At 44.1% G+C, this 25507-nt stretch overlaps 1 protein-coding gene and 1 pseudogene across 2 annotated transcripts; one reads left to right on the top strand and one right to left on the bottom strand.

Moving 5' to 3' along the window:
* LOC130196330 (NACHT, LRR and PYD domains-containing protein 14-like) overlaps positions 1-25507 on the top strand; it is a 267022-nt pseudogene that overhangs the window by 135362 nt on the left and 106153 nt on the right.
* LOC130196725 (dual specificity testis-specific protein kinase 1-like) lies at positions 14979-20343 on the bottom strand. 2 transcript variants are annotated; one of them, XM_056419056.1, is made up of 4 exons: positions 20278-20343; positions 19631-19714; positions 18916-19002; positions 14979-15538 (listed from the first exon to the last, which is right to left on the bottom strand). In XM_056419056.1, exons 1-4 carry the CDS (start codon positions 20317-20319, stop codon positions 15434-15436), a joined length of 318 nt encoding a protein of 105 aa, XP_056275031.1. In that variant the 5' UTR covers positions 20320-20343; the 3' UTR covers positions 14979-15433. The 2 variants fall into 2 exon arrangements, with proteins under 2 accessions (XP_056275031.1, XP_056275030.1); XM_056419055.1 differs by lacking the exon at positions 14979-15538 and adding an exon at positions 15788-16189.

Raw genomic sequence — 25507 nt, 5'->3', positions numbered from 1 at the left:
TTTAGTTATTGTACTCAGGATTTTTAACCGAAAGAGCCAGCCACGAACTCCCTAAATATAGACAGTTAATTAAATGCCCTACTAGAGAAGAGCATTCTGGACCACTGCTACACAACAATCAGCAGGGCCTATCACCGTCCCTCGAGCTGCACTGGGAAACTCTGACCACGTCATGGTTCATCTGATTCCCTCATACAGGCAGAGACTAAAGCTCTGCAAACCTGTGGTGAGGAAGTTCAAGAAGTGGACCAGTGAGGCTCTGGAGGATCTACGGGCGTGCTTGGACTGTACTGACTGGGATGTCTTCAGGACTGCTACCAACAGCCTGGATGAGTACACACAGAGGCTGTAACTTCCTACATCAGCTTCTGTGAGGACAGCTGTATTCCATCCAGCTCCAGGGTGAGTTATAACAACGACAAACCCTGGTTCACAGCGGAGCTCAGGAAGCTAAGACTGCAGAAGGACCAGGCATTCAGGAGTGGGAAGGACCTGTACACAGAGTCCAAATACAGGTTTAGCAAGGCGGTGAGAGATGCTAAGCGACTGTACTCTGAGAACTGCAACAGCAGCTCTCAGCAAACGACTCTGCTTCTGTCTGGAGAGGCTCAGGCAGATCACCAACTACAGGCCCAACCATCTCCCACTCCATGAACAATGTGCTCTCTGGCAGACGAGCTCAATGAGTTCTACTGCGCTTTGAAAGACAATGGAGCAGTCCTGAGACAATCCCAGCCCCATGAACAAGCCACAGACCATCAGCCCACCCTCCCCAGCCCATCAGGGCTCACACCTCTGGAGCACCTCCATCAACTCAGCGACGACCCTCGTCATCCTGGAGAGACGTCGCCAACAGGCTGTTCAAAAAGCAGAACCCCATGAAAGCAGCGGGCCGGACTCTCCCCTCCACCCTGAAGCACTGTGTGCTGACCAGCTGTCTCCGTGTTCGACATCTTCAACACCTCCTGGAGACATGCCACGTTCCAGCCTGCTTCAAGGCCTCCACCATCATCCCGTCCCAAAAACCCAAGATCACAGGACTCAATGACTACAGGCCCACGCCCTGACCTCTGTGGTCATGAAGTCCTTTGAACGCTGGTCCTGTCACACCTCAAGACCATCACCGACCCACTCCTGGACCCCTGCAGTTCGCCTACAGAGCCAACAGGTCTGCAGGCGACATACAGTCAACATGGCCCTTCACTACATCCTCCAGCATCTGACTCCCAGGAACCTACGCCAGGATCCTGTTTGTGGACTTCAGCTCTGCTTTCAATACAATCATCCCCCTGCTGCAGGACAAGCTCTCCCAGCTGCACGTGCCCCACCTGCAGGTGGATCACAGACTTCCTGACCGACAGGAAGCAGCACGTGAGGCTGGGAAACTGTCTCAGGCTCCCGGACCACCAGCACAGGTTCCCCAAGGCTGTGTTCTTTCCCCTCTGCTGTTCTCCTACACCAACAGCTGCACCTCCAGTCACCAGTCCGTCAAGCTCCTAAAGTTCATGGATGACACCACCTCATTGGGCTCATCTCTGGTGGGACGAGACCGCCACAGGTGGGAGACTGACCACCTGGTGACCTGGTGCAGCCAGAACAACCTGGAGCTCAACGCCTAAAGACAGTGGAGATGGTTGTGGATTTCAGGAGGAATGCAGCCCCACCCGCCCTCTCATCCTGTGTGACTCCCCGACGGCTGTGGAGAGTCCTCCTACCGCTTCCTGGGCTCCATCATCTCCCAGGACCTCAAGTGGGAGCTGAACATCGGCTCCATCACCAAGAAGGCCCAGCAGAGGATGTTCTTCCTGAGGCAGCTGAGGAAATTCAACCTGCCAGGAGAATGATGGTACAATTCTACACGGCCATCGTTGAGTCCATCATCTGCTCCTCCATCACGCCTGGCACCCTGCAGCCACAGCCAAAGACAAGTGCAGGCTGCAGAGCATCATCCGCTCGGCCGAAAGGGTTATCGGCTGCAATCTGCCTTCCCTCAGGTCCTGTTCACTTCAGGGTCACTGGCGGGCCAGAAAGATTGTCGCTGACCCTCCCACCCTGGACACTCCTGTTCGAGTCCCTCCCCTCGGGAGGAGGCTGCATCCATCATGACAAAGACCACCCGCCACACCAAAGTTTTTCCGTCGGTCCTCATCAATGGAACCCGGGACTGACTGACTGTCACCCCAGGACTACCACCTCTTCTTCCACCTTCCTCTCCTCCTTCTTCCGCTCCTCCTCCTTCTCCCTCCCTCTCCTCCTCCTCCTCCCTCCTCCTCCTTCTTCTTCCCTCCTCCACACACGTCACTTTAACATGCACTTTAACTTGAGGCCTCCTCCACACACATGCCACTTTATTTGCATACTTTAACAAACACACGCCACGCATATACACTTTTAACTAAAACACACCACTTGAAGCACACACCCAAACACTTTCACATTATTTGTTGTCTTTCTGTCGTGTTGATTGTTGTTTGTTTGTCATGTCCAAATGTTGCACCTTCCACCAAAAAAAAATTCCTCGTTTGTGTAAACATTCCTGGCAATAAAACTGTTTCTGATTCTGATTCTGATTCTGATGGCAGAACATTTCAAATAGAAGTGCGCTATACACTACTTTTGAATTAATTATTGGATTTTGCGTATACAAATGTGATTAATCGCGATTAATCATGATTAATCAGGGAAATCATGCGATTAATCGCGATTAAAAATGTTAATCGTTGCCCAGCCCTAATATATATATATATACTTGAGTGAGTCAATGTTCCTCATAAAAAGAGTTATTTATTCACATAAAGAACCAAACATTTATCCATTTAAATGAAATAAGTGTTGAAATGAAACTTGTTGTGATCCTTGTGATCAGGTTCATCTTCTCTCTGAAGTCATGAATCCTCCGGCCGTAAGCTGCTTCTACACGTCTGCTACCAGCTGCAGGAAACCTTGTGAAGTGGAGTTCACATTAAAACATGAACTCATCTGATTGGATGATGAACAGATTGTTTCTGTCATCTTTTCTTCTTCTTTCACTCACGTGATTTTAACTAAATGTCTGTTTACAGAAGAAGATGAAACCAAAGTGAAAGCCACTCGTGTTTATGATGTCAATAATGATTCATTGTGTATTGATATAATAAACTCTGTGTGTTGTTTTGTGTGTTTACAGACTGACACACTGTGACATCACAGAGGAAGGCTGTTCTTCTCTGGGATCAGCTCTGAAGTCAAACCCCTCCAGTCTCAGAGAACTGGATCTGAGTAGAAACCAGCTGCAGGATTCAGGAGTGAAGCTGCTGACTGGTTTTCTGGAGAGTCCACGTTGTAGCCTGGAGACTCTGAGGTGGGTTCACTGAATTATGAATAAAGATAAGAGCCCAATATGATCTTAATGTAACATGAATTAACTGATGATCACTGATGTGAACAGAGAGAAATGAGCTGAAACAAATGGTTTCATAACCAGATGGAGTCCCTGCACACACATTTCTCCTTTCAGAGAACAAGAATATAATATCTTGGCTCGGGATGGGAATCGAGAACCGGTTCTGTTTTAGAACCGGTTCGAATGTTTCAATTGTTTGGGATCGTCAGCCAAATTCTTTAACGGTTCTGCTAACGGTCCTCTGTGGCGTTGCGCATGCGCAAACTTTTTTAGTTTCTTCTTCAGACTGCAGCAAACATGGCAACTAGGCAGAGGCGTTCTAAAGTTTGGCTCTATTTCACACGACACAAAGTGCTGGTGTGAGGTGAGGTGCTCACCTGTGTGCGCGCATTACGGCTGAGCACTGCCACGCCACTCGCTGTGGCGCTGGGCGTGCAGACAGCGCTTAAGAGCGGAGCAGCGTGCGCTCTGATCGCTCTTTTAATGAAGTATCGATACTAAAAATATGCTAAATCACATTGTTTTTAACGTACGGGTACTTTGTTAGTATCGCTACACCGTGCAGCGTGACAGCAGCAGATGTAGCGGACTAACGTTCAAGCTAACCTAACTTCCCAAACGCTGTGGACATCTGAACGCTGATTGGCCGAGACGCGACACGTCCCATCAAAGATGTTTTATTGTGAAGAGCACCACTTCACATTTTCTCCGCGTCTCACTGTAATCTCAACGGCAGCGGGCCAGGTGAAAAAAATAATAAATCTGAACGCGTCTCTGGTTTTGTTCAGGGGGCCGGTCCACATGTGGAGGCGGGCCGTAGTTTGGGGACCACTGGTCCAAGGTAAACTCCTCCAAAGTGATCACAACCACTCACTGTGTGAAGCAATTTGCCTTTATTGTGTGTAGTCGATCAAGTTATCTTCTGTCCCTTCGTTTGAAGCAGACATTTGAGCTCCGGCATTGGTCTCCCATTATTGATCACTTCACGTTTGGATAGTAATTTCTAGGAACATGTTTAAATTAAACAGAATACATTTTATTTAAGTTATGTAAGTTTTATTTTAAGTTCAAGAGGAATATGTATAAATGTTTTTGTTTTTTTTTAATTTTTTGTATGTGTATGTATACATACTGTATATGGTGTGTGCAACATTATAGAAAATTATAGAAAAGAAAATTAATGTAAATAAATCCGTTTGTGCTCTTTTTTTCACCCCTTGCCCAATAAGAATCGATAAAAGAATCGATAAGGAATCAAATCGATAAGCAGGAATCGATAAGGCATCGGAATCGTTAAAATCTTATCAATTCTCATCCCTAATCTTGGCTCTTTTGATTGACATCTTTTGACGCCTGAAGAAACTGAATTTAAAGCTGCAGGACAATTCAGTTAAATATTTTATTGTAAAATGAAGTCCTTTATTTTAAATCACATTTTTCAAAAGAGTTGTTTTAAATCCGGCCTTTATTTTACTTTAAATATGAGAAGATAATGTATGTATTATTAGAGTATTTATTATTCATAATTTATCGAGTTCAGTTGAAAATCTGTAATAATAAATATGTTGTAGATGTTATTATATTTAGTTCTCTTTATTTATGTCCGGCCTGGACTAAAATGAGGACTCAGATGCAGAGGAGAGAACGTATAAGCCCACTTTATTGAAATCCGAACCTCTTTGAGGAGAGACAAATAAAAGGGCTCTGGAAAAGAGCTCACTAAATATACTCGGGTTAATCTAAAACACAAAGTCTCTCCAAACGGGAGGACAGCAAAACGGCTGACAAATAAAACAAAGCTAAGCTAAACTAGAAAGTTTACAAAGGAAAAGTCTCTCTCAAGGAGGAAACAGAAAACAACTCACATGGAGTGAAGATACTCAGGGAAACCGTGACTCTGGCTGTGGCAAAGGGCTGAGGGCCAAGGGCCAAACACTTTGGCCCCAGACAAAGGGGAGACGCAGACTATGAGCACATGAGGGTCAAGGGGAACAGGTGGAGACCATCAGGGGTCAGGGGTCAGGGGAGACCGTCAGGGAACAGGTGGAGACCGTCAGGGGTCAGGGGGGACCATCAGGGGTCAGGTGGAGACCATCAGGGGTCAGGGGAGACCGTCAGGGGTCAGGTGGAGACCATCAGGGGTCAGGGGGGACCGTCAGGGGTCAGGTGGAGACCATCAGGGGTCAGGGGGACCATCAGGGGTCAGGGGAGACCATCAGGGGTCAGGGGGGACCGTCACACCGGTGACACATGAGGAAGAGCAAGTGACCTGAAACGAGAGGGGGAGTTAGACTTCAAAATAAAACAGGAAGTTACGAGACAGAAACCCAAGACAAGACAAACCTCCCCGCGGTGTGACACTTTAACTTGACAGTCAGTTGTTTACTACATACACACGTTAATACAACTGTTGGCTACTTCAATGCATATGGCACAAAATCATAGAGCGCATATCTGACATTGATGTTCTGACCTTTAGTGAGGAAACTCTCTCTAACTGGACCTCAAGGATTTTAATTATACCTGATATACAATCATGACACTTGTCTGGCTTCATGCTGCTGATGGATTACTGAACAGGCCTATGGGACAGAGCCAGGGGCCACAGGGTCAGGGGCCAAGGGTCAGGGGCCAAAGGGTCAGAGGGTCAGGGGCTAAAAGGGTCTGGGGCCAAAGGGTCAGGGGCCAAAGGGTCAGAGGCCACAGGGTCAGGGGCCCCCTGTCCTTCACCTACAGAATGTCACTCAGAGAGACACAAAGAGTATTGATGAGTATACTATATGTACCATACTTTATTAATATATATATATATATATATATATATATATATATATATATTTACTTGAGTGAGTCAATGTTCCTCATAAAAGAGTTATTTATTCACACATAAAGAACCAAACATGTATCCATTTAAATGAAATAAGTGTTGAAATGAAACTTGTTGTGATCCTTGTGATCAGGTTCATCTTCTCTCTGAAGTCATGAATCCTCCGGCCGTAAGCTGCTTCTACACGTCTGCTACCAGCTGCAGGAAACCTTGTGAAGTGGAGTTCACATTAAAACATGAACTCATCTGTTTGGATGATGAACAGATTGTTTCTGTCATCTTTTCTTCTTCTTTCACTGACGTGATTTTAACTAAATGTCTGTTTACAGAAGAAGATGAAACCAAAGTGAAAGCCACTCGTGTTCATGATGTCAATAATGATTCATTGTGTCTTGATATAATAAACTCTGTGTGTTGTTTTGTGTGTTTACAGACTGTCATACTGTGGGATCACAGAGGAAGGCTGTTCTTCTCTGGGATCAGCTCTGAAGTCAAACCCCTCCAGTCTCAGAGAACTGGATCTGAGCTTCAACCAGCTGCAGGATTCAGGAGTGAAGCTGCTGACTGGTTTTCTGGAGAGTCCACGTTGTAGCCTGGAGACTCTGAGGTGGGTTCACTGTCTGCTGCTAGTGTAGCACCTTCATGTTTAATCAATAACTGTTTGATGGATCTACGTATTGATCCATCAAGTGTTTCATTTCCTGGTGACATGTTCCACTTCACATCAGCTGCCTGGTTGCATGTCGTCCTCTACAAGCACGACATGGACAACTTGTCTGGCCTCATGCTGCTGATGGATTACTGAACAGGCCTATGGGACAGAGCCAGGGGCCACAGGGTCAGGGGACAAAGGGTCAGGGGCCACAGGGTCAGGGGCAAAGGGTCAGGGGCCAAAGGGTCAGGGGCCACAGGGTCAGGGGCCAAGGGTCAGGGGACAAGGTCAGGGGCCACAGGGTCAGGGGCCAAGGGTCAGGGGCCACAGGGTCAGGGCCACAGGGTCAGGGGACCAAAGGGTCAGGGCCACGGGGTCAGGGCCACGGGGTCAGGGACACGAGGTCAGGGCCACAGGGTCAGGGTCCAAGGGTCAGGGGACAAAGGGTCAGGGGCCAAAGGGTCAGGGGCCACATGGTCAGGGGCCACAGGGTCAGGGGACAAAGGGTCAGGGGCCACAGGGTCAGGGGCCAAAGGGTCAGAGGACCAAAGGGTCAGAGGTCAAGGGGTCAGGGGCCACATGGTCAGGGGCCAGAGGGTCAGGTCTGCTACCAGCTGCAGGAAACCTTGTGAAGTGGAGTTCACATTAAAACATGAACTCATCTGATTGGATGATGAACAGATTGTTTCTGTCATCTTTTCTTCGTCTTTCACTGACGGGATTTTAACTAAATGTCTGTTGACAGAAGAAGATGAAACCAAAGTGAAAGCCACTCGTGTTCATGATGTCAATAATGATTCATTGTGTCTTGATATAATAAACTCTGTGTGTTGTTTTGTGTGTTTACAGTCTGTCAGACTGTGGGATCACAGAGGAAGGCTGTTCTTCTCTGGGATCAGCTCTGAAGTCAAACCCCTCCAGTCTCAGAGAACTGGATCTGAGAGAAACCGGCTGCAGGATTCAGGAGTGAAGCTGCTGACTGGTTTTCTGGAGAGTCCACGTTGTAGCCTGGAGACTCTGAGGTGGGTTCACTGTCTGCTGCTAGTGTAGCACCTTCATGTTTAATCAATAACTGTTTGATGGATCTACGTATTGATCCATCAAGTGTTTCATTTCCTGGTGACATGTTCCACTTCACATCAGCTGCCTCGTTGCATGTCGTCCTCTACAAGCACGACATGGACAACTTGTCTGGCCTCATGCTGCTGATGGATTACTGAACAGGCCTATGGGACAGGGCCAGGGGCCACAGGGTCAGGGGCCAAAGGGTCAGGGGCCACAGGGTCAGGGGCCAAAGGGTCAGGGGCCACATGGTCAGGGGCCACAGGGTCAGGGGCCAAAGGGTCAGGGGCCACAGGGTCAGGGGCCAAGGGTCAGGGGACAAAGGGTCAGGGGCCACAGGGTCAGGGGCCAAAGGGTCAGGGGCCACATGGTCAGGGGCCACAGGGTCAGGGGACAAAGGGTCAGGGGCCACAGGGTCAGGGGCCAAGGGTCAGGGGCCAAAGGGTCAGGGGCCACAGGGTCAGGGGCCACAGGGTCAGGGACAAAGGGTCAGGGGCCACAGGGTCAGGGACCAAAGGGTCAGAGGACCAAAGGGTCAGAGGTCAAGGGGTCAGGGGCCACATGGTCAGGGGCCAGAGGGTCAGGTCTGCTACCAGCTGCAGGAAACCTTGTGAAGTGGAGTTCACATTAAAACATGAACTCATCTGATTGGATGATGAACAGATTGTTTCTGTCATCTTTTCTTCTTCTTTCACTGACGTGATTTTAACTAAATGTCTGTTTACAGAAGATGAAACCAAAGTGAAAGCCACTCGTGTTCATGATGTCAATAATGATTCATTGTGTATTGATATAATAAACTCTGTGTTGTTTTGTGTGTTTACAGACTGTCAGCCTGTGGGATCAGAGAGGAAGGCTGTTCTTCTCTGGGATCAGCTCTGAAGTCAAACCCCTCCAGACTCAGAGAACTGGACCTGAGAGGAAACCAGCTGCAGGATTCAGGAGTGAAGCTGCTGACTGGTTTTCTGGAGAGTCCAAGTTGTAGACTGGAGACTCTGAGGTGGGTTCACTGAATTATAAATAAATATAAGAGCCCAATATGATCTTAATTTAACATGAATTAACTGATGATCACTGATGTGAACAGAGAGAAATGAGCTGAAACAAATGGTTTCATAACCAGATGGAGTCCTACACACATTTCTCCTTTCAGAGAACAAGAATATAATATCTTGGCTCTTTTGATTGACATCGCTTGACGCCTGAAGAAACTGAATTTAAAGCTGCAGGACAATTCAGTTCAATATTTTTATAAAATGAAGTCCTTTATTTAAAGTCACATTTTTCGAAAGCTTTCTGTTTTAAATCCGACCTTTATTTTACTTTAAATAACAGAAGATAATGTATTTATTATTACAGTAATATTAGAGCATTATTCATAATTAATAGAGTTCAATTGAAAAATGATAATAATACATATTTTGTTGATGTTATTCAGTTTAGTTTTCTTTATTTAACTTGACAGTCAGTTGTTTACTACATACACACGTTAATACAACTGTTGGCTACTTCAATGCATATGGCACAAAATCATAGAGCGCATATCTGACATTGATGTTCTGACCTTTAGTGAGGAAACTCTCTCTAACTGGACCTCAAGGATTTTAATTATACCTGATATACAATCATGACACTTGTCTGGCTTCATGCTGCTGATGGATTACTGAACAGGCCTATGGGACAGAGCCAGGGGCCACAGGGTCAGGGGCCACAGGGTCAGGGGCCACATGGTCAGGGGCCACAGGGGCAAAAGGGTCAGGGGCCAAAGGGTCAGGGGCCACAGGGTCAGGGGCCAAGGGTCAGGGGCCACATGGTCAGGGGCCACAGGGTCAGGGGCCAAGGGTCAGGGTCAGAGGGTCAGGGCCACAGGGTCAGGGGCCAAAGTGTCAAGGGCCAGAGAGTCAGGGGCCACAGGGTCAGGGGCTATAGGGTCAGGGGCCACATGGTCAGGGACCACAGGGTCAGAGGCTAAAGGGTCAGGGGCCAGAGGGTCAGGGGCCAAAGGGTGAGGGGCCACATGGTCAAGGGCAAAAGGGTCAGGGGGCCAAAGGGTCAGAGGTCAAGGGGTCAGGGGCCACAGGGTCAGGGGCCAAAGAGTCAGGGGCTAAAAGGTCAGGGGCCAAAGGGTCATGGGCTAAAAGGTCAGGGGCCAAAGGGTCAGGGGCTAAAAGTGTCAGGGGCCACAGGGTCAGGGGCCCCCTGTCCTTGACCTACAGAATGTAACGGAGAGAGACACAGAGTATTGATGAGTATACTATATGTACCATACTTTATTAATATATATATATATATATATATATATAATAATAATAATAATCATTTATTTTATATAAGCGCTTCTCAAGGGCCAAGTCGCTTTACAGAGTCCAGTAGTCATACACACAGTCATCCCGGTGGTGGAGCTACATCAGTAGCCACAGCTGCCCTGGGGCAGACTGACGGAAGCGTGGCAGCCAATCAGCGCCTCGGCCCCTCCCCAATCAGCGCCACCACCACCAACATTCATTCACATCCATACGAACCGGGGTGAGGCTGCGGTGCATGTCTTTATGATGGTGGGGAAACCGGAGTGCCGGAGTAACCCACGCACGAGGAGAACACGAGGAACACGCTCCACACAGAAAGGACCTGGAGCGAGGGATTCGAACCCAGGGCCTTCTTGCTGTGAGGCGACAGTGCTAACCACTGAGCCACCGTGCTGCCCCATATAAACTTGAGTGAGTCAATGTTCCTCATAAAAAGAGTTATTTATTCACACATAAAGAACCAAACATTTATCCATTTAAATGAAATAAGTGTTGAAATGAAACTTGTTGTGATCCTTGTGATCAGGTTCATCTTCTCTCTGAAGTCATGAATCCTCCGGCCGTAAGCTGCTTCTACACGTCTGCTACCAGCTGCAGGAAACCTTGTGAAGTGGAGTTCACATTAAAACATGAACTCATCTGATTGGATGATGAACAGATTGTTTCTGTCATCTTTTCTTCTTCTTTCACTGACGGGATTTTAACTAAATGTCTGTTTACAGAAGAAGATGAAACCAAAGTGAAAGCCACTCGTGTTCATGATGTCAATAATGATTCATTGTGTATTGATATAATAAACTCTGTGTGTTGTTTTGTGTGTTTACAGTCTGTCATGGTGTAGGATCAGAGAGGAAGGCTGTTCTTCTCTGGGATCAGCTCTGAAGTCAAACCCCTCCAGTCTCAGAGAACTGCATCTGAGAGGAAACCAGCTGCAGGATTCAGGAGTGAAGCTGCTGACTGGTTTTCTGGAGAGTCCACGTTGTAGCCTGGAGACTCTGAGGTGGGTTCACTGTCTGCTGCTAGTGTAGCACCTTCATGTTTAATCAATAACTGGTTGATGGATCTACGTATTGATCCATCAAGTGTTTCATTTCCTGGTGACATGTTCCACTTCACATCAGCTGCCTCGTTGCATGTCGTCCTCTACAAGCACGACATGGACAACTTGTCTGGCTTCATGCTGCTGATGGATTACTGAACAGGCCTATGGGACAGAGCCAGGGGCCACAGGGTCAGGGGCCCAAGGTTCAGGGGCCGAAGGGTCAGGGGCCAAAGTGTCAGGGGCCACAGGGTCAGGGGCCACAGAGCCAGGGGCCAAAGGGTCAGGGGCCCAAAGGGTCAAGGGCCAAATGGTCAGAAGCCAAATGGTCAGAGGCCCAAAGGGTCAGGGGCCAAAGGGTCAAGGGCCAAAGGGTCAGGGGCCAAAGGGTCAGAAGCCAAATGGTCATGGGCAAAAGGGTGAGGGGACCAAAGAGTCAGGGGCCAAAGTGTCAGGGGCCAGAGGGTCAGGTCTGCTACCAGCTGCAGGAAACCTTGTGAAGTGGAGTTCACATTAAAACATGAACTCATCTGATTGGATGATGAACAGATTGTTTCTGTCATCTTTTCTTCTTCTTTCACTGACGTGATTTTAACTAAATGTCTGTTTACAGAAGAAGATGAAACCAAAGTGAAAGCCACTCGTGTTCATGATGTCAATAATGATTCATTGTGTATTGATATAATAAACTCTGTGTGTTGTTTTGTGTGTTTACAGACTGTCATGGTGTGGGATCACAGAGGAAGGCTGTTCTTCTCTGGGATCAGCTCTGAAGTCAAACCCCTCCAGTCTCAGAGAACTGGATCTGAGTGACAACCAGCTGCAGGATTCAGGAGTGAAGCTGCTGACTGGTTTTCTGGAGAGTCCACGTTATAGACTGGAGACTCTGAGGTCAGTCGAGGGTTTGAGTATATGTGTTGTTGTTGTTGTTGTTGACGTCTACAGGAAGTGAAGCTGGATCACAGCTGACGGCATCACGAGATGTTTAGAGACAGTGGTCCTCATTCATCAAACTATCAAACTCCTGCTGGTCTTGGTTGGAGCTCTGAGATCAGTCTGACTGAAGCCGGCACACCACTGGCTCTCACTTCAGAGAACCAGCATTACATTTAGTAACAACAACTGTAGCTGGTGTTTCACTGCTCAGTCGTTTCCTCCATGGAGCCGATCATCAGTCACGGCTGAAACATCCACTAGTGCTGCTTTGTTCATGTTGAGGAAGTTCCAGATATCCTGGAAACCAAACTTCAAGACATCATGTGGAGAATGTATTCTCTGGATGTAGCAGGACACACGTGGGCTGCTTTACTGCAGCAGAGTCCATCTTCACAGCGGGCAGTGAACACCTCTCTGGTTCTGCAGTCATGATGCGTTCAGGGCCCTCAGCAAAGACTCAGCCTAGATGACCCAGCCTGTTTCTCTTCTACTGATGTGCTGCTTCACTGGCAGCTGATGGAGGGAGTCTCTGGAGACACTGATCCATCTCTTCTGTTGTCTTCTTCTCTCCCCAGATGGGAGTGATCAGCTGAGTGCTGATGATCCAGAGAGCATCTGGTCTTGTTCTGACGTTCCAACGCTTGTTTTGCTGATGTTTCTGCCGCTTCGTTTCCCTTTACCCGTCTCTGTGCTGGCACCCACATGAATGCCACCAAAATACCACCTGACTAAGTGGGAGCAGTGTTTCCTAGATGTCGTTGATTATATCCTGCCTGCTATGAGATGTGACTGTAATGATGATAACGCTGAACTGGAATCTGAACCAATGACAACCTTTCTGACCTTAAGCTCCTCCACCCACTGCAGCGCTGGTCAGACGGCCAAAGCCTCAACTGTCAACACGACAGATGGTCTGATGACCTTCATCTGACCTCATAGTTAAAGGAACGATAACTGCACATCCAGTTCTCCCTGTATTGGGCTCTTTAGATCCATCTGTGTCCGCCGGGGTAAACGATTGATCTGCTGTCTGCAGTGTCTCCTCTTCTCCTCCTTGTCTAGTTGTTGTCTTTGGTTCCGTCTTCCCTGTGCCTGGATATTCTTGACCTGCCTGTTTGACCCTGCCTGCTTGCCCTGACCCCGATTCCCTGCCTGCCCCCTTTTGGACGTTTTGCTTCTTTTGGAACTTTTGTCTGATTAAAGAGTCTTTTTGTTATTCACATCTGAGTCCTGCCTGTCTCTCTGCGCCTGAGCCCCACCCCGTGACAAGAACCTGACGAATATGATATTATGGCATCAAAAGTCATTAAAAATAATAGTATAAGATGTAAAAAAATAGCCTTTAAAAAGTATCTCATAAGTCCTCATTTGTATGTCATAACAAATCAACTATGTCATAGTATGGCATTTAAATTTGATATCAAAATATATCATAAGAGTCATAATATTGTTAGACATAGAAATGTCACAAGACATGCCACAGTAGAGTATCGTAAAACACATGAACGTCACACGCCAAGATAGCGCCGTTATTCTGATCGCTTCTTAGAGTTTCAGCAGTTATATTACATTTGGTTTTTTTGCCGTTTTTTTACGCTGTCAGTAGTTGTTCTTTTTATATAAACTTTAGAATTAGAGTGCGTGAACCCAGCAGCAGAGCGGAAACGCTGCCCCCTGTCTGCCTGGAGCAGATTTGACAGTCGTTACACATTGCACCTTCAAATGCTGATGATTTATTCTTGAATAAATGTATTGTTCACTTTAAATGTGTTGTTCACTTTAACACGTGAATGGAGGAAGTCTCACAACAAATGACACACTGGTACTTCTATGAAACGGGACTGAAACTTTGATTTTATTTCAGGAAATTAAATGAAAATGGCAGAATGTGAAAAGTGAAACAGCGACGTCTGAATGCAGATTCATATTTATACACTGAGAAGATTAAATACCTTAAATTACGCTCTAGATTAGTTGTATTTTTTTCTCATTGGTGAGTATTTGTTCTGTATGTAAATGCCTGCTGGGACGTCTGTGTTTCAGTTTTGTTTGTTTGGGGGGGGAGAAATCTACTATTTACTGTTTTATCATATTCATTCATAGCTCTGTCTCTCTGAATTTTGAGAATTCAAAATGTGGAATGATTTAATAAGATATAAACCAAGCTGCCTGAAATAAGAAGCATCAAATAGTGAATAACTGGTCAACTTAAAAGGAATGTGGAACCTTTAAATCCCAAGAAATGTAATTCATAAGTTGGGAGCTAAAACAAAGAAGCGTAAAATATTTACACACACATAGTCAGTGTGAACAATGACAACAATATGACACAACCAGAAGAAGAGTTGAAGACATTAATGTGTTGAAGGCGACCTCTTGTTTCTATGATTTCATTGTTGAGACGTAAGAACAAAACAATGCGTTGGGACGACTCCGACTTCGCTCCTGACAAACAGATGTGTTGCAGCAACATGTAACTGCAACGACTCTGAATAATAATAACTTCATCATATATAATAAATAACTTGAGCTTTCTGTTCATCTCTGATACACACATATATACATTCATACAAACGTATATAAATATACATATCATGTTTATATACTGTATATTTAAAAAATGTTGCATACATATATATTTTAATTTGTGTAAATATATATATATAATTTAAAAAAGTATATACATATATATATATATTTTAAATTATATATATAGAAACAAATGTATATATTTATACAACAAAATAAAAATATAAAGTAAACATGAAGTACTCATGTATTAGCAGATATAGATTTTAGTGTACACGGCGACTTTAGACCTCTTCATGTGTGTCATGTGTCTTATGTGAAGCCATGTACATTTGTTTGTTTGTTTGTTTGTTTGTTTGAGAGCAGAGAGGAGAGGCATAAAACACGTGGGCGGATGAGATCATCACACACAGAGCAGACGGAAGAGAAACCAGGAACACTGTACATTCCCTCCTGGGAGTCAAACTACGGATCATCACAGAGTTCACAAGAAGACAGGAGACTCCCCCCCCCCCCCCTCCAGTGCAGACGAGTTCAGGTTGTGTGTGGCTGCAGGAGAGGAGAGCACTGCCTCAAGAGGGCCTCGGGGGTCCAAGTCCAGCTTCCTTCTCCCCCGGACGGGGACCAAATCCTCCCGGACCCTCGGCGGCCGGCCTGCGGATGAACGGAAGGGGCTTCTTTCTTCCCCGAGGCGGACGACTCAGCTCGCGGTGGCGTCGGATGGCGGCGGCGGCTCCAGACTCTCTGAGACTTCTTCCAACTCATCCAGCAGCTCAGTGAACGCCGGCCGCCGGAAGGACTCCACCTGATGGAGGAGAGGAGAGGAGAGGAGAGAGGAGAGGAGAGGAGGAGAGGAGATGAGAGGAGAGGAGAGGAGAGGAGAGGAGAGGAGAGAGGAGAGGAGAGGAGGGAAGAGGAGGAGAGGTTTTGACTGACGCTGCATTCTCAACACGATCATGTGATGCATGACAGTTTTGCGGATTCGATTTTTTTTAAATTATAAAATATGTATAGCTGGTTCTGATAGATATACATATATCCATACAGTCAGGACCATAACGATTTGGACATTGACACAATCCTCATCATGTTGGCTCTGTACACCACCACAATGGATTTTGAATGAAACAATCCAGATGTGCTTTAAGAGACCTTCAGCTTTAATGTGAGGGTCTTTACCTCCACATCAGATGAACGGTGCAGGAATTACAACACATGTTGTACATGGCGCCTCCTTCTTAAGGGATCAAAAGTCATTGGACAAACTAACATCATCATCATTGTAATTGTCAATTGTAATACTTGGCTGGAAATCCTTTGCAGTCAATGACATGAAGTCTGGAACCAGAGACGTCTCCAGACGCTGGATTTCATCCCTGGTGACGCTCTGCCAGGCCTCGACTGCCACTGTCTTCACCTCCTGATGCTTCTTGGGGCATTTTGCCTTCAGTTTGGTCTTCAGCAAGTGAAATGCAGCTCCATTGGATTCAGGTCAGGTGATTGACTTGGCCATTGCAGAACATATATACACTTACACTACCGTTCAAAAGTTTGGGGTCACTTAGAAATGTCTTTATTTTTCAAAGAAAAGCACTGTTTTTTCAATAAAGATAACATTAAATTAATCAAAAATACACACTATACATTGTTAATGTGGTAAATGACTATTCTAGGTGGAAACGTCTGGTTTCTAATGAAATATCTCCATCGGTGTATAGAGGCCCATTTCCATCAACGATCACTCCAGTGTTCTAATGGTACATTGTGTTTGCTAATCGCCTAAGAAGACTAATGTCTGATTAGAAAACCCTTGTGCAATTATGTTAGCACAGCTGAAAACAGTAATGCTGGTGATATAAGCGATACAACTGGCCTTCCTTTGAGCTTGAAGTTTGAAGAACAAAATTAATACTTCAAATATTAATCATTATTTCTAACCTTGTCAATGTCTTGACTATATTTTCTTTGAAATGTTCAATTCATTTGATGAATAAAAGTGAGTTTTCATGGAAGACACGAAATTGTCTGGATGACCCCAAACTTTTGAACGGTAGTGTATACATCTATATTTATATACATATATATACATATACACATATATATATATAAATATTTGTTTATGTATATAAATTAGGGCTGTCAATCGATTAAAAAAATGTAACTAATTAATCGCACATTTTGAAATTGCGATTAATTAATCGCGATTAATCGCGATTACAAGTTAAAAGTTAAAAGTTCATTATTTTTAAAGACAAAACTTCACACAGAGCTGTGTTTTCAAAGAGGCTTCTACCTATAAAGTGCCAGCGAGGTATTTAATATCGTTGATGATAAATTGTTTCTTCAGTGAAACATCAGATTAGTAAAAAAAATAATATATTGAGACCCCATTGGTCCTGTCATCTTTAACATTGAACACAGCAGAACCAGTGGCCTTGGTAACTGACTGACATTCAAATATGTCACGTTAACCCTCTGGAGGCTGGGCTCATTTTATAAATTTTACAAAAACAAAAAAATTCACCGTTTAACCCTTGTGTTGCCTTCGGGTCATTTTGACCCGAATCAATATTACACCCTCCTGCCGCCTTCGGGTTAATTTGACCCCATTCAATGTTTAATGTCGGTGTTCTTTCGGTAGTCAACAAACAAACATAAAGTGCCTCACACTTAAACTTGGAAAACAATATTAATTATAATAATTTTCTGGAGGTTTTAATTGCTGGCCTCAAATTGAACCCAAAGGGTAAAATATGTTAGTAAATATAAAGGTAACAGGAGGGTGAAACATTGAATCGGGTCAAAATGACCCAAAGGCTTAAATATTTAATCGGGTCAAAATGACCCAAAGGCAACACAAGGGTTAAAAGTGTTTCCCTTCTTTTTAAAGACAAAACTTCACACAGAGCTGTGTTTTCAAAGAGGCTCCTACATATACAGTGCCAGCGAGGTATTTAATATTGTGGATGATAAATTGTTTCTTCAGTGAAACATCAGATTAGTACAAAAAAAGAAGTATATTGAGACCCCATTGGTCCTGTCATCTTTACCACTGAACAGCAGAACCAGTGGCCTTGGTAACTGACTGACATTCAAATATGTCACGTTAACCCTCTGGAGGCTGGGGGCATTTTATACATTTTACAAAATAAATTAAATTCACCGTTTAAAGTCTTTTGCATGTGACACATACCCACGTGTTATACATCAAACATTCCAGAACAATCTCAGCTCTGAAATGAGCCTCATTGTCCTCGCGCGTGTTCTCTGGTTCTCTGACTGACAGGCTGCTAAATGAGCCTCACCTGTGAGGTGGGAGGTCCTTTGTGATTTACTGAGTGTTCATTGGGTTTTTTTCCCCCGAAATGTTGACAGACAAACGGATTGACCAATCACGTTGAAGGTTTCGTGTGTCGCGTTCTTTCCGCGCCGCGTCCCCCGACACGTCGCCCCTCCGTTCCTCTGTGTATCAGAGGGGGAGACGGGAGGAAGGAGGAGCAGGAGGAAACCCGACTGATTCATCCACGAGTTAAACTGATTTATGCTCCTTATTTTCGCGGAGAAATGATTGTTTTAAAAACGGAAACAGTGTCAAACCGTACTGCCGCAGTTTAAAATATTTTTGTGCGTTAACGCGGCCAAATTAATCGCATAGATTAACGCGTTAACGCTGACAGCCCTAATATAAATATACATATATTTGTATATACTCTATATTTTTATTTTTTGTGTACATATATTTATATATATATAAATATATATATATTTATATATATATATTTACTTTTTAAATATATACATTTTATTTTATATATATATATATAAAATAAAATGTATATATTTAAAAATTAAATAAATATATATATATATATTTTTAAATATATACATTTTATTTTATATATATATATGTATACAAAAAACTCTAAATATAAGGTCAACATGACGTACTAATGTATTGGCAGATATAGATGTGTTTTATCTTTTATGATGAATTATAATATTTAGTATTTAATTTATTCTTTAACTTTCACAACAACGACAGTGCAGGGACAGACACCTCATCATTCCTTTCTCATAAAAGATAAAAACACATGTCTATCTGTAGTAGTTCTCCATCACTTGTCTTCCAACATTAATATCTTTTGATTCACGTTGCACATGTGTTGTCATACTTCCACCTACCATGCAGCAGCTGGCGGCGAGCTCCAGGAGACGCTGAGGACAGTCGTCCACCAGCTGCCTGAAGGCCTCCACGTCCAGCCCGTAGTCCTAGAAGACACGTGTTATCATTACAATATAATTGTAACATAATTATATATATATATAATAATTATGGGTCTTTTTCGCAACACGTTTACCCCACACAAAACACAAGGCTCATACGCGCCGTTGGGTCATAACTCAAAATGTATGACGCCTGACACCAACTCAATACGAAATCTTCATGCACGTTATTGCTTCTACGTCCTTAAAGAAAATAATAATCCTCACAACTTTACCGGAGCTTTTTGGACCGTCACATCAGAGAATGTCACTTTCAAAAGCCCCGCCCACATATACCGCCGCTTGTTGTCATGTGACCTAATAGTGAGTCGTGAGTCGGCTCCATTGGTGGAAGAAGGACGTGGCTTTGAGTATTTGAACACAGCCGCTAGTCTAAGCTACTAACATGTGGCAATGTTGCTGTTATCTTCAATTTCACATCACACTGTTGTTTATGTGTTTCAGTAATGTGAGGTCTGGGACACTCAGATGGGCTTTCTACTGCACAATAACATACATTATCCTGAAATCACACACAAAGCAATTCATTGATATTACCAGTGCAGCCTGAGTCAGCGAAATACACGGCACACCATCGATATGAAGTCTAGTAACACCGATGTGAGGTCACTACCTGTGTCCTGGGGAGCATCTCTGGGTCGGCAGAGATCCGGGCCAGAACCTCACAGAGCACGATGCCGAAGGAGAACACATCCACCTGGAACAAGGGACGGGCCGCGTTGTCATGAACTAGAACACATATGAATAAGAAGACGCGTAACAACTGTTTTGATAAAGAAAGATCCGTTTGCTGCTTCTTTCTGTCTTCTGTGAAAGTAAATGGATCATTTGGGGGTTTGGGGGGGGGGGATTGTTTGGAACTTGGATACACTTTAGGTTTGAGGGGATCAGAAGAAAGTATTTGTCAATGTTTTCAGGCACCTTATCAACCAAAGAGAAAATAGATTAATCAAGAATATTAAGATGAATCGATTGATCAGTTGATCCAGAATGCTGCAGATCATGTTCTCACTGAAACCAAGAACAGAGATCACATGACTCCTGTCTTAGCTGCTCTGCTCTGGCTCCCTGTAAAATCAAGAATAACATTTAAAACTCTTCTCTTAACCTACAAAGCCCTGATTGGTGATGCTCCATCATATCTTAAGGAGCTTGTAGTACCATATTACCCCACTAGAGAGCTTGTAGTACCATATTGTGTGTGTGTGTGTGTGTGTGTGTGTGTGTGTGTGTGTGTGTGTGTGTGTGTGTGTGTGTTACCTTGCGGTCGTACGGCTCCCCTCGCAGCATCTCTGGCGCCATCCAGAAGGCCGAGCCCACCAGTGACAGCTTGGTCCGTGTACGTTTTGTTAGTTTGTTTTTTCGTTTCATTCCAAATACGGAATACGGAAATCACGTGGTTTTTTCGTTTTCCGTTTGAAAACCAAAAACGGAAAAACGGAATACCACCTCCGTATTTCGTTTCTGCCGTCTGAAACCAAAAACGACAGAACGGAAGTGCTTAAAATGAAGTCAAAATAAAAGCCAGTGATACATATTCGGATTAACCTTAGAATAATATTAATTAATCAATATAAAGAATAAATAATTAAACGTGGATATTTTAACGATGCAAACACATAGCAGGGTAACGTTAGAAGAATATTAATTAGTCAATATAAAGAATAAATAATTAAACCTGGATATGTTAGCGACAGTGGTGACGACGGGAAGTTTAATATTCATGTAGCCTACACAGCAAGAATCACCTTCTCACTTAATCGTTGCATTGTTTGATGCAACACAGTTCCTAATGTAGATTAATCAAAGTAATGTTTCTGTGCAGAGACTATATTTCCACCAAGAGTAAACGGTTCACCTTTATACCGCTAGATGGCAGTATACCTGTTATTGATACATATGTATTTAATGCCGTTTATTTCCTCTGATATTTATGTTCATGGTTAATTTCCAGCATAGTTGTATACATCATGTATTTACTTGTTTTATTTGGGTCATTTTGGAACTAAACATTCCCACATGGAAGAGTGAGGATATGATGACCACGAGGCAATACATATTGACAATTGAAAAATAAAGAGACAGTTGATTTTTTCTTATTAAGCAGCCTTCAGTTAGCACCCAGTCACAGCACCACCTGTGCTTCACCTGTAACCTTCATTACTACATCATCATTACATCAACGGTTAATGGGGACACGTTTTTTGTTTTGTTTTTCGTTTTATGTTTATATGCATGTGTGTGTATGTATAGTGTGTGTGTTTATATGTATATATGTGTGTGTATATGTATGTATATGTATACGTATGTATGTGTGTATATATATATATGATTCTTTGAAATAAGTTTTTTCGAGAAATCATAGGTTAGGGCACTTATAAACTCGTTAGCTTCAGCCTCGACCCTTTCGGTCAGCCACTTTCTTCTTTTGTTGAATTATGATTGTTGTATATTTTGCTGATCGAAATAAACTAAATCATCATAAACATGTAACCTGTTCTGTTGTGACTCTGCTGTCAGTGTCTTAGTCCTCTGACTACATCACATCATCATCATGTAGTCCTCTGGTCTCCAGAAGGATGGAGCTCTGTGTTGTGTGTGAACATGTTCTGAGGAGTTGACTCCATGAGTTATTGTATCAGACTGAAACATGGAGAGCACAGCTCCTCTCACATCTCTAAGATGTCTCACATAGTTTATAGTAGTGATTGTTAGGCATTGTTGCCTGTGTTTAGCCGTATGGCTATATCTCTACATGTACATTTAGATAAGCCATATTCAGCTCAGAGCCTTCTTTAGCTTATAGAGCAACAGGTCATGACCTTGTTTAGCTAATAGCAACAGGTTTAGCTCAGAGCAACAGGTCATGGCCTTGTTTAGCTCAGAGCAGCAGCTCACATGTACTTATATCTGATCCAATGACATCTGCACACTTCTAGATTCGTAAAGAAAGACAATCTTTGGTATTTTCTAATTCTTTATGTCAAGCACAAGTTAACTACTCCCCTAAAAGAGGAAGCCTTCAGAATTAGTGGTAGCATTGCATTAGGATTACATTCCTGTATTTGAATTGTATTGCTGGATCTCAATTCCTCTGATTCTTCCATCTGCAGTCAATCTGCTCGCATGATTTACATCATCAACGTTTTGCCTTCCAAGAGCTGTTCCAAATGAAAAGTGAATGTCAGATGTATGAACCGTCCTGACTGAGCTTCACTGAAGCTTCATACCTGCTACAGGCTCAGGTCAAAATGGTGTTTAGTATGATGTGATTTATAGGCTGGCTCAGATTGTTTATCATTGATGTTTGTTCCTGCTGTTTGATTGTAGTGCTCAGACATCAGCTGTGTTCTTAGTGAAGCAATAGGTGTCAGATTGACATCCAAACTGAGGGTGTCAGGGTCCTTAAGCTGCCCTTCATAAACAAGCGAGGTTCCCAACCACATAGGGGTCCTCCTCCAGTGGGAAATCTTCACACTCACTGGGTCCAAATCTGTGATATCCGGCTGTCGGGGAGACCGACTTATGAGCCTGAAACAAGTGATACAATGGTGGCTAATGTATGAAGTTATCATGGCTTCACCGCCCGAAACCGGCTGCAACCGTCTTGTGTGTGTATATTTTGGGGTGTACGTTTGTTACCTAGATCAGAGGTCACTGAACAAGCCATCTTCCAGTGCCTTGCTCACACTGGCAGGGGGTCAACACACCGTGTCACTATCAATCGTTGGTGTTACAGGTCCAGCCTTTCCCATTACAGATTAAAAATGAAATTCGTGCCAGACTTTGAAGACAACAGAAGTGTTTATTCAAAAAGAACATATTTCTCCCTTTAGACCCCCAACATTTGAAGAAAAGAAAAAAACATCCCGTCAGTTGAACCAATTAATTAAAAAGCACAGACAATAACAACTTAGACACACACAAAAACATCAGCGTTGGCAATTTGTCCTTGAGATGTCGATTAGGCCTTTGAGTCCATCTTTGAACGGTTGTGGCAGATTATTCACTGCATTGTCCAGCAGTCTACTTGTATTAGGGCACTGCAGAGCAAATTCCCTCACTGCAGCTTCCTGGTCCTGTAAACTTGGAAATGGGTTGGTGCCAAAGTCTGACACTCTGTCAGTGAGCCGACTTCCTGGTCGTACCAGTCTGCAGCCACAGATGCATTTGGCAAAAGGTCTGTCGACAGCTTATTTGGGCATCCATCTCTGGCCAAGTAATTTGGTATCCCCCTCCCTGTAATAATAATTCAATGTGGCTGTCACAACCATGCCATGTATTGCAACATGCTCCTTCTAGTATTTGATTAAACATGTTTAAGAAACATTCAATAGTAAAACATTTTGAAAATAATTATTCACATTAAAAAAGGCTTGAAAGACCAACCCGAAGACATACCAGGAATCCTGTGTGCATTCCATGCTTGCACAGTTCGGTTAACACCGATCTGGGCCAACTGGCATGTCAAAGATGACACACAGAACCGAGTCATCTGGTCCTCCATGTCCAGCTCCTCCTGATCCACCAGTTGGACCAATGCAGCTTTCAACGGATAGTTAACCCGTTGTTGATTTCTGGCCAGATTCTCTCGATTCTGTGATTCTGTCATTGCAAAATAGACATTTTCAGATTCTTGATAAACAAATATTTTCCCCGCCCCCCCAGACTAACTTACTTTCACACATTTCAATATCTTCAGTTAACCATTCTGAATAATTAATGAAAGTGTGAAATAGTTATTTAATTACATGTTGATTAACTGTGTTGCATCAAACAATGCAACGATTAAGTGAGAAGGTGATTCTTGCTGTGTACATGAATATTAAACTTCCCGTCGTCACCACTGTCGCTAACATATCCAGGTTTAATTCTTTATTCTTCATATTGACTAATTAATATTCTTCTCACGTTACCCTGCTATGTGTTTGCATCGTTAAAATATCCTCGTTTAATTATTTATTCTTTATATTGATTCATTAATATTCTTCTAAGGTTAATACGAATACGTATCACTGGCTTTTATTTTGACTTCCTTTTAAGCACTTCCGTTCTGTCGTTTTTGGTTTCAGACAGCAGAAACGAAATACGGGGGTCGTATTCCGTTTTTCCGTTTTTGGTTTTCAAACGGAAAACGAAAAAACCACGTGATTTCCGTATTCCGTATTTGGAATGAAACGAAAAAACAAAATATCATTACGTACACGGACCCAGCTTCCTGCCGGGGTCTTTAACCGGCGGCTCCACCACCTCCCGGGCCAGGCCGAAGTCCGTGACCAGGGCCTCGCGACCGCGAGACGTCACCCGGATCAGACAGTTCTGGACGGGAGGAGAATCACAGTGCGAGTGCAGTGTCATGCATGGCCACCAGAGGGCGCTGTGAGGTTTGATATCAGAGCAGGCGGCATCAGCAGCTCATCTGTTGTCCGTGTGGTTCAACAGGCCTGATCTTTGAAAGGGCCTCTTATCAGCTGGCTCAATAGGATCTGAGCCCAGTGCACGAAATAATTCACTCAGACCCCAAGTGGAGGACTCAGTGGTCCTGTAGGGCAGCGATTCCCAAACTGTGGGTACTGCAGGTGGGCCGCGAGAGGTCATTTACAATAAATAAATAAAATGTTTTTAATTTTCAATTTTGAAAAGTTTGAAATTAATATAAAAATATTGATGATTTAAATTACGTGTTAGTCTTTTATCTGACCTATTTTTCTGACCGCCAAACAAAACAATGTCAAATGGGGCGCCCTCTTGTAGTATTAGTTTATGTTTTGATCAGAGTTGTGATCAGCGCCGCCGCTCCCATAACGTGCACCACGTCCTGAGGGGGCTCCACAAAATAGGCAACTAAAAAAATCCTCATAGTTATAATAATTATAATGCCGATATTATTTCAGTCTAGAAATATTAGGAACCTTTTAGGCATGTATATCACAAAACAGGCAGAACAAGAGATATATTTAATCGCTCAGCACCCCCACTTCTACTCCATCCATTCATGCACGCCGGGCTGTTGAGTGAGTGATCAGCAGCTGGCCGCTCAGACAAGTCGCGCACCTCACAGTTGCGTATTGATCAGACAAGAAGACACGCTTATCAACTCCAGTGTTTCCCCTACTATTATAACAGGGTGAAATCTGACCACCCGTCACCCTGTAATTTCGTCTACCCCCCGTCAACTCTTCTCGGCTCGCGCGCCAGAGCTCCGATGCCGGCGCACGCCTCCCTCAGCCGGGATGCGCGCACGCAGGTGAGCACACCTCAGTGTTAAATTACGGCTTAAATTAGGCGCGCGCCCACATTTTCTCTATGCAGGAAAAACCCTGCACAGGTGAACACCCTCTCACTAGCACCCCCCACCCCCCCGTCGACAACGCTGGTTGTGATTTAAGGCTTGGGTGGGCCGCAGAAGATTTTCAGATTTCAAATTGGGCCGCAGCATTCTTGAGTTTGGGAACTGCTGCTGTAGGTTTATCTCCATCCACTGACTGGC

This window comes from Pseudoliparis swirei, chromosome 7 (assembly GCF_029220125.1).
Source record: "Pseudoliparis swirei isolate HS2019 ecotype Mariana Trench chromosome 7, NWPU_hadal_v1, whole genome shotgun sequence".
Taxonomy (NCBI): Eukaryota; Metazoa; Chordata; class Actinopteri; order Perciformes; family Liparidae; genus Pseudoliparis; species Pseudoliparis swirei.
The sequence above is the reverse complement of the archived record's forward strand: the minus strand, read 5'-3'. Positions and strand labels throughout refer to the sequence as shown.